At 38.4% G+C, this 10,452-nt stretch overlaps 1 protein-coding gene across 2 annotated transcripts; it reads right to left on the reverse strand.

Moving 5' to 3' along the window:
• Positions 1-2,496: 2,496 nt before the first annotated feature.
• On the reverse strand, positions 2,497-9,943 carry LOC149833310 (Transducin family protein / WD-40 repeat family protein). Of its 2 annotated transcripts, none has more exons than XM_090012789.1 (14): positions 9,840-9,943; positions 9,063-9,139; positions 8,933-8,983; positions 8,759-8,865; positions 8,527-8,605; positions 6,213-6,386; positions 5,978-6,076; positions 4,863-5,031; positions 4,638-4,744; positions 4,376-4,515; positions 4,212-4,284; positions 3,303-3,421; positions 3,100-3,217; positions 2,497-2,976 (listed from the first exon to the last, which is right to left on the reverse strand). In XM_090012789.1, exons 2-14 carry the CDS (start codon positions 9,108-9,110, stop codon positions 2,854-2,856), a joined length of 1,407 nt encoding a protein of 468 aa, XP_089868915.1. In that variant the 5' UTR covers positions 9,111-9,139; positions 9,840-9,943; the 3' UTR covers positions 2,497-2,853. The 2 variants fall into 2 exon arrangements, with proteins under 2 accessions (XP_089868915.1, XP_089868916.1); XM_090012790.1 differs by lacking the exon at positions 9,840-9,943 and adding an exon at positions 9,667-9,736.
• Positions 9,944-10,452: the final 509 nt, after the last annotated feature.

Here is a 10,452-nt window from a genome sequence, read left to right on the forward strand (position 1 = left end):
CCCAGTGGCATGCTATATATACAATTATGTCTCGTGATTTTCTCAGACATGGGATAATCTCATGATAAATTGCATTTTGTTTTTCTTTCTAAAATATAATGAAGATGGTAAGATGGTGAAACTATAACAAGAACTACAATAACAAAAGCCAAAATCATATATTGCAAATAAAATCTTGCTCCATTACCAGGATTTTCACAACTTGTGAGCTGTATCTAACGATAGTATCACAAGATTTTTAAAATCTTGGCTACTGTGATTCTTAAAATCCTACGTTGCTGGTTTTGGACTAGAATTCAAGGCTGGTATAACAAGTTAGATATGATCAAGGTCAGTATCTGCATTCAGATCAAGGTCAGTATCTGATCCTCATGCTTGGGTAAGTTCTTATTCTCCTTGTTGAGAAAATCAATCATGGTGGTCACCCTCACATGATCACACCTTGGCTCTTGTTGCTCAGGTTCCTTACTCTTTGTAGGAGAATCAATCTCCTTTTGAAATAGACTGAAGGTTCCCAATGGAGGTTGTTGTGTCACAGCCAATGTTGTAAGTATCGGTATCAGCCCTGAATCGTTTGGCCAACGAATTCAGGTGAATTGACCCGATACCGATTCTCAAGTGAATCGTTCTGAATCAGCTAAAAAATAATTAAAAAAATATTTCGTGTCAATCAGAACGTGACACATGTTAAAACATTCAAAATAATATTAAAAGTTAATTTTAAGCATTTTTTTACATTTATTAAAAAATAGCCGATTCAGGTTAGTATCGTATCGATTTTCTGCTTATAAGATGCCCGGAAGCTTGTTCTCAGGTGTTTTTATTTTTATTTTTATTTTTTTTGTTGTTACTCGAAGAAACTGCTCCAGGATCCGCGCTGGCTCTGCCTGCTGTAAGTATGATCACTGTACTGGCAACGTAGGATTTTGGAAGATTGTGAAGTGGGTCGGATCTGAATGCAGATACTGACCTTGATCATATCTAACTTGTTATATACCAGCCTTGAATTCTAGTCCAAACCCAGCAACGTAGGATTTTGTAGTTGCCTCGGTTTACCTACTTCCAGACAATCTTGTAAAATGATGCAAACGTGGTTGTATTAGTTTGCCTTATGAGAGGTTACAAAAGGCCTGAGTTTGGTTGACTTGCCCTTGTAAATAAAACTTGGGCTCAACTTGACTGATCAAGTTGTTTGTGTCTGTGCAGGTTGAGCTTTACCTGATCAAGTTGTCCCAATTTTTGAACTATCTTCAACAATTCAAACTAGAGACCTATTATACTTTGGTCTAGGCCAACGATCATGGAACAGAGACAATACATTGGAAACTAGACTCTGTTACCAGCTTTTATCTTACCCCAATTCAGCAGAGCGTTTATCTTACCCCCAATTAAGAGATGAGGGCTAGTGTTTTGGGGAGGGACAACTCATTGAAGAGGCTGCCAGTGTGGAGGTGAAGGATAAATGAAGTAGTCGAGAGGGTTGTCAGGGAATTGAAGAGGATGCCAAGGTGGTAATTGATAATTACCACCTCCAAGCGAAGGTAGTCCAATCATGGAAATGGAGCCCTCATTTCCTATCCCAACACCCTCAGTGTCCTCTTTTCCACACTCCCAAACAACCTCCATTGCTGTGGATTCCAGTGTTCACTCCGACGATCAGCTACCAAACAGAGCCTTAGTTCATTTTCTTTTAATGAGATTCAAACTTAAATACGAACACCCTATTTTTTCTCGGGCCTCAAACTCTCTAGACACAACATTTCCTAGTGAATCTTGTGTGTTCAGTATTGTAAGAATTCAGAGTAGAGTTGTGGAATTTTGGACAGAAAACCAAAGGCATATACACATTTATTTTTCCTTGCTTTGGGGATAGGTTGCTTAAATTTACAAAATAGAAGTGCCAAAATAGATCTATTTTAATAATTTTTAATAAAATTGGATCCAACCATTATCTGATCAAGAATCATTGGAAACCTTACCTACGGAGGTCCTTGGACCAACATGGGTCTGATCCTTATAACAGGTCCTGTCCAGATCTAACTGGGTATGGTCAGGCTTGACTCAACGGGACACTTCCTTTTCCCTTTTATTCATCAGATATGCAAATGAATTACTCAAGGCATATGAAGCCTTCAGATTTTGGCTTAACACAACTACACCCGATAACTCTTATCAACATGGTGTTAAAAAGTACGTGCCTGCAAGTGAAATGTGAGTTTCTCATGAGGTGGATGTTTGGTTTGTAATATTTGCATCAATTTAACTAACTTAGAAGTTCACATTTCCAAAACTTCTTTAGGGTATGTTTGGTTGCATACAAATGTGATTTGGAATCTCATGTAAATGAGAGACAGTTTGAAGTGAATCTCATGCAACGCCAAATCACATGGTGGAATATGACAAAACACATTAGTAGTTCTCAAAACATCCTCTCAATTCAAGCTCCCCATAATTTGGAGGGAATACCATCTCTGTAAGTGTGCGTCCTGAAACATCTTCCACCAAGCACCCCAAAAGAAAATATTTTCATTTGTACATACAGAAACATAAAGAGTAGATGTCAGTGTCCCAATAGCTGAATAAATTGATTACAGTGCACCTACATTTGCACGCTTCCATGGATGAACATGTTAAGAGAACGAATAAAGCATGTGCAACGAAGGTTTGTACCAAAAATATGACTATATAATAACTTATCAAGGCATCATTCATCCAAATCCTGTAAGAGCCCCCTGTCAGCAATGATAAATTACTCAACAGAAAATGCATGCCACAATCACAACGCTTATCTTAAAGTGCATTTCTCAGCAAACAAGAAAAACTAGGACATTACAATTTGTTTTCTTAAGAAAACTAGCTCGGTAGGGTCTTCTCTAGATTAGATGGCATGAAAACATTGAAACCGTCTGCAGCAGTGGACATAATCATCCCAGGGATCTGCCCATGCCAGTGTAGTTCCTTCAGATCTTTTTGGCCCTGATTGAAGAAGTACATCCAATTAAAACCAACACTAACTTTTGTTATTAATACTAGAAGCAGTGCTTAGTAACAAAATTCATATTTAAAGTGTCAACAACTAAACACGAAAACGAGCAATACCTGATGGACAAAGAGCAGTTGTGGTGGTAAATCTTCAGGGGCATTTGCTTGATCTTTCACCGTTGCTTTGAACTCAGCCTCCTCCTCAGCATCTCTTTCCAATGAAAAGTCCCAAATCCTGGAGGAAGAGCACAGAAAATTAAGAAACATAAACAAGCTACAGCTTTGGCATTCAGCATGAAACTTGAGCAGTAAGTGTGTACGTCAGCTGATTGTCTGATGATGAAACGGCAAGTGTGGACATCTCATGAGGACTCCACTCGATGGATGTGATCGGTTGCTTATGGTATTCAAAATGAGCCACGGGTGAGCTATCCTGTCCCTGTACAAGGAAAACAGCAAGATACACTGAAATAACTCTTCAGCATGCATAAATGATGAAGAATGATCATGTTTCCCTTCTTTTTTTCTCAATAAATGATAAGATGAACGAACATAGTCTCAGTCAACCTCATGAAACTGCAAGCATAGTCTCAGTCAACTTCATGAAACTGCAAGTACTCGAGATGCAATAACTTTCCTCCAAAGTGGCACAATATTACTCAGAGTCATAAGCCCCAAGAGTAAGCACAGAAAAAGCGTTAAAACAGAGCTACTAAAATTTAGCACACCCTTAATCAGCTGGAAAACTGAATATCAATTATTCTACTCAGTGCAAAAACCCACACCATAACCAAGAAGCATGAGAGCAAGAGAGACACATGTCGATCTGAAACCCTATCCTAATAAAAAAGGATATAAGCAGAAAAGTTAAAAAAAAATAATATAAAATGAAAATTCAGAATAGGAAAAAAGTCTCGTGGCTAACATAACCCTTCAGGAAACTCTTTTGTTTCCTTGTCAGTTTGATAGTCATAACTGATGCTATCTCATTATTGCATTAAGATAAATTTATAAATTAAGATAGCCGGCTGTTGATGGTTTAATCCATTCTCAAAATATTTCAATCTCGGAAAAGCAGCTATCTCATCCACACAACATCATTAGATTTCATATCCATAGGAAGCAGAAGGAAAGTTTGCATCCTAACACATATATAGTACCAACACTACCATAAATTCACATGCATGCACACTAGTGTAGCAGACAGGGGAAGAAAGCAAATGCTATACCTTGATTTCTCTAAGATCCCAAATGGAAAAGCTACCATCATCACTGCCTGAAGCTATCATGCAACTGGCAAGCCTGTAGATGACCACGAAAGAATCAGCTTCCCATTCTTTAAAACCATAAAAGCATCACAAGGGCTAAGATACAACAATATTTGTTCACCCACCGATTCCAAGATATTACATTGACATCAGTATTGTGTGCTTTTATATAAGCCATTGCATGGGTCCGTACACGACAATCCCATATGGCAATTTGTCCATCCACTGAGCAGGAGGCAAAAACATTATTTTCAACTGGACTCCACTGCATTAACCACCAGTAAAATGAAGAAAAAATTATATAATGTACAGGACATACGTATCTAAAATCTGAGGCCAGAAAAGCATAAGTACAAAGGAGCAGTTTTATGTTGTGTATGATTATACCTGAAGATCTTCAACACTAGCAGTGTGTCCAGTGAATGGGTTCTTATCTACAACCCATTTTCCACCAGATGTAGGGGTCCAAAGATGAATACAACTCTTACAATCACCTTTACACATCCAAAAAGGTGCCTTTCAATCAGCATCAGTTCTCACATAACAGGCTTATTAGTTGTTTTCCACAATGTAATACAAAAAGCTTTTAGGAGAAAGTTACAAGCACTCTACCAGTGACAAGCATTCCAGGAGTAACATGACTCCAGTCCAATGCATAGCCCTCATCTTTATGCCCATTAAATATTTGCAAAGGTGCTTGACGAGTGATGCCTACTGCTCCAGTGCTCACCCTAGGGTCCGATGCTGCTAAGGAATTACAGTGAGCACTGATGTCCCAAACCTGGCTCAACACAAGGCAGCAACATAAATACCAAAAGGACATGAAGTGCCATCAAGGTGACAAGCAAGATTATAAACATAATAAGTTCATCCATGTCCAACTCATATTCTGTAAAAGGCTTGAATCCTAACATGATTTGATAGATTCAAATTACTAGTTTATCAGAGTAACCATGTTCTTCTAAGACTTGACAATGCGTATATGATCCAGAACCATGTCCAGCCCAAGTTTATAATGTAAAGACACTTTACATTTCAAAACTGCAAATCTATATAAGCTTGGGTGCAGATGAGGCTAATGTCATTCAAGCCACTGAATCTAACTACAAACTAGACTAGATTCATATAACTCTAAGCAGATTAGCTCATACAGCTAGTAGCCACATACTTCAGACTTTCATTTCCCCGCTTGCAATGTCAAGATAGACACCATAACTCAGAGTGTGCTTGAATAGTTCCCGAACAATGCAAACCAGGCCCATTTTTGTGTTGGGAAATAGCACTAAAGCACGATGTCCAGGTGGTTTCACGACAGGCCAACCTTATCCAGTTTGAAGTTAAAGATTTGTAACAATGGTTTGCACCACATTTGTAAAATAAAGAAGTTCCAAATTAAGATGGGTTAGACACTGCGCATCTTAGTTTTCTCTCCCTTCTCTTGGAGGAAAACAAATAAAATGCTCACTAAAGAGTTGTGAAAAAGAAAGAGGGTATATGAGGCTATGAGCTGAATCTATGACGGAGTTCTCTCTAGGAATACCAGTATAATTAATTTGCAGACACTAATATATTTATCAGTGTCACATTCTCTGTGTGGGTGGGTGTATCAAGTACATGCCTCTTTCAGTTTCAAGAAAAATAAATAACCAATAAAGCCAATGACTGATCAATAATTAGTGATTTTAAAGGAATAAAAAATCACATTAAAATCTAAACACTACACTAACCTGAACAAAGCCGTTGTCTCCCCATGTGGCACATATATGTGGTTGTTGAACCATTGAGCGTATTCGGTTGACAGATCCTTGATGAGCCACCATACGCACCTGAACATCAAAAATGGTCAATCAAGATAGAAAATTATTCACTGAAAAGAGGCAACTAACTGTTCTCTGCAGAAAAGTAATGACAGAAAACAGATTTCCAACCAAACAATGACACAAGTAGGAGGATAATTCTTGCCTGCAAAGTAGGAGCCTTGGACAAATCATTCTCATCATCACCTTCATCCTCACTACTTTCACTGTCAGAGTCACTCTCACCATCTTCCAATTGTCTAGGCACCAATTGCTTCTTTCTTCCTGATATATTGGACAGCCTCATTATTCGAATAGAATTCTTTGATGCTTCATCTGCCTGGAATAACAGCATCACAAAATATAGCACCCCCATAAAGAGAGAGAGAGAGAGAGAGTTTCAGATGCCCATGTTTACATGAATGCTTACATAATCATCTGAATGCCTTCTCAAGAGCGATATATATTTAATACATGTTTAAGACTGTCCAACATTTTTCCAATAAATTCATTGCACATTGTGCTATGCATGATATCGGGATCCTCCAAAAGATCCCACCCTGGGTTTCACTTCACACAACATGCACACACACATTCACACATACAAAAGCACACCTGCACAAAAAGCACACATAGATGCAGACAAACACAGACATCCAGACATGCAGATGTACCTGTGACACACACACACACATGCACACAAACACACCCAGCAGCATGCACGCACACACGAGACACACACACACAAAGGAACAAGTAAACTACATATGCAGGGATGTGCAGAGATTTTTTTTAGTTTGATCACAGTTGTTTCATAAAAAAGGATCCAGCAATATATGAAAAAGGCTTTATGTTCTTTTATTTTTCCTTTTTTCAAGGCAGAGATATGACAGGTATCAGATTCACCTACCCTTCAAGATTTTCAATGGGTTTGTTAATCAGGGTTCCAACATGTATGTTTCTCCAACTTATTACTGTCCAGCTCATGTGAACCACATTGCAGTCATAAACAAAATGCCATTTGTCATATGAATAACAGTGGGCGATTTATTTTCAGCTACTGATAATAGTTTATTTTCAGTTGCATAATTGATTTTAATATGAGATTTAGGTTAGAGTTTTCGTGATAAACTTGCACGTGTGCAGTCTGATATGTTATGTTAGATCAGATTACACATATATCCACACACACACACACACACACATATATATAGTGTGTGAATATTTGGTACTAATGAAGGTAGTGAACTATTGAGTAGAAATAGCCTACTTGTCATATTGTTTAGACTTCTTTTGTAGATCGGACACTATGGAAGTGATCTACAAAGTTTCTTTAGTAGAACATGTGTTTTGATTATTTTGAATCATGTGACTGTGACATTTAAGCAGGCTTTTCAAGGGCTTCAAAAATCAACGGCTTACAATGTACCAAAATTTTACGACTCAAAAATCTTAATTTTACATCTAGAAAACACAATCAAAGGTTTGATCATTAGTAAACAATCCATTCTAAATGCATCTATGTGGTCAGATTGAGTTGGCACAGTTTGCACTTATGATTTTCAGCTCAATGTGTGTGTGTGCGTGCGGGCATGTATGTTATAGGAAGAAAGACTAATCTAACATTAAGAGCTGGAAACAGGAGTAAGAAATAGATAAATCATGGCATTGTAGGAAAAACATCAAAAAGTACCATAAGAAACTTCATATACCACATATATGCTTTTTCATGCTCGTAGATCACACCACATTTAGCTCACAAACTTACTAGTCATCTCGCACTTAGAACATCTTCACAGTCAACTTCACTTGGCTCATAGATAAACATGTAATCCCATTATCCAGAGCATTCATTCGATGTATAGAATTGAGATTCATGCCTAATATGATGAAACTGCAAGTATGGCACTTTAGACTAACACTCTCTTATCAAGTAGCGTGCATTTTTCCTTTCTCACTGTTTCATGGCAAAACAAAGAAATAATAGTGGTCTACTCTAGCCACCATCACAGTCAAACGCTGCATCATGGATTTTACACAGTTACATATTACATCATAATGGTGACTAAACCAAGGCAACTGTTTACGACAAGTGATTCACAAATGCAACAAGCTGAATCACCATATCGATACCATAGCATCTCCAAGTCATGAAGTTATTAACTGTTGGTTGCTCTACTTTCACCTATGAAAACTGCTGATTAAATCTCCCGATTCATTGTCAAGACCGATGTGACATAAGTTTTTTATAGCAATTCATCAGAACATATTTTCCTCTTCTTGTCCTCCCTAATGCTAGCAGATGCATGGGTATCATGTAACAACAATTATCTTCCCTCAATCACCAGTTGTTCAAGTTTAACAACTGCAACATATGGAATCTTCGGAAAACATCTTTAGCACAGAAACAATAGATTCACATAACCATGGAGATTTTAAAGCAATATTTGCTATACATGTCATCATAACATGAAGCTCACCTGAGTACCAGAGACACAATACATAGTATGAGGGAATTCTGGCCTTATCAATCCCAGGTCATCGCTTAGAATGTCAAAACTGTAGCAATAAATCCACAGGGTCAACAAAAGCATGGTCTTAAAGCTAAGACAAAACTCTTTTCATTACAAACGAAACATTATGAATAATAAACTTGACCATAGTCATTCCAAACTACACAATTTATAGCTACAAAAGGATTCAACTACACACCTCAAGGAGGGCCAATCATTACTAAAAGCATGAAGGCAATCATATGCTGATGGGTCACATTGGAGCTCCTCATCCTCTTGCAATAAGTCCACGCCAGGGCGCCAAACCTATCCAAAAATAGCTATTCTTAAGATCAAAACAAAAAAACAGAATTTACTATTAAAAAAACCACACCTTTGCAGGGTCTAAAACACTTGTTGAAGGTCCATCATCCTTCTTCTGTGCCTATACAATTGAACTCGATACCTTAGCATAGGTAACAAAAACAACTAGTCTTCGCAAGAAGGCTCCAACAAAAAGATACCTTTGATTTCTTGCGCAACTGTTTCTTCTTCTTGATGCTTCGAACCATGGTTCACAGCTAGTCGTAATCCACAAGAACTAAACACCACCAAAAAACCACGCATTATAACTCCAGGGTAGATAGTCTGGCGCACCCAAATTTCACCAAAAAAAAACTAGAAATAAATTAGGAGATTGCTTTGTTCTTCAGAATGCAATATCTAAATTCAACCCAGCTTTCTCAATAACATTTTTTTGATACACCCTCATATATAAAAGCAGACTAAGTTCAGAACTTGCAGTCAACTCCACAATGTAATCCTCATCTTATACTGCGTTTCTGGACAAGTGGGTAAATCCAAACATGCCACTCCACCAAAACAGGAGGAGAGAACGAAATATGGATAGGAGAATTGGCAACATAGGCTTCAATATTCCATTGACTTGCTTCCATCGATAACTAATTTTCATCTTCGCAATTAATACAAGCAAGAATGAACAAACAGCGGAGAAAATAGAAACGAAATCGGTTACCGAAACGAGCTCGCTGGCGAGAGAAACCGGGAGCAAAGGGGACTGCAGGTTAAATTTAAAAAGCATGATATTTTCATTATAAGTGACAATACCACGATGTTTTGCACATCTAAAAGAGCGGCCAAAGTGTCATCCCAAGTCCATCACCTCCACTGTCAAACCCACGTTCACCTCCTCCACCAATTCCAACTCCAACACTTGCTCCTGCACCAAACCCACCACCACCCAGAGAGAGAGAGAGAGAGATAAGCAGATTTGGACTCACCGGGCTGTTTCCAACTCCACAGACACCGATTGACCGCCCGCTGGTCCACTGCCGATGCCTCTTCACCGGCCAAAACCTCTGAATGGTGCTAGGGTTCCAAAGAGGCAATGAGAAAGAGGCAGGGGTTTGGGGCGTCCTTTATTTTCGTTGAGTGAAAAAAACAAAAAAAAAATGTATTCTGTTATTTTAGTAAGATTTTCTATTTCTCGCGAAAATAACGCAGATCTTTTGAAAAAGGTTCATTTAGCGAGAAATACAAAATCTCGCGAAAAAAATACCGTTCTTATCTTTTTACTGAATATATCGAGATTTTTTTGCGATAAATTCATATTTCTCTCCATATTTGTCACAATGGGTGTACCCAGAGCCACCCAAGTAACAAATTGTCGGGTTTGGGTCTTTTCGGGTCACAAAAGTTAAATCTGGAATGAAGTTTACTTGAGTCAGGTACCCCATACAAACCCGACCCATTGACAGTCCTAACTGGCTTGTGACATTGGGACTCCCTATGTGTGTGACGGGCCAGCCTACCCTGGCTTGACCCAAGGCCTGACTCAGACTCTGGCCTACCCCTTGTTGGATTCGGGCCAAGCTTAGGTCAGGTCCAGTTCCA

The sequence above is a fragment of the Nuphar pumila genome, chromosome 7 (genome assembly GCF_984573655.1).
Source record: "Nuphar pumila chromosome 7, dmNupPumi1.hap1.1, whole genome shotgun sequence".
Taxonomy (NCBI): Eukaryota; Viridiplantae; Streptophyta; class Magnoliopsida; order Nymphaeales; family Nymphaeaceae; genus Nuphar; species Nuphar pumila.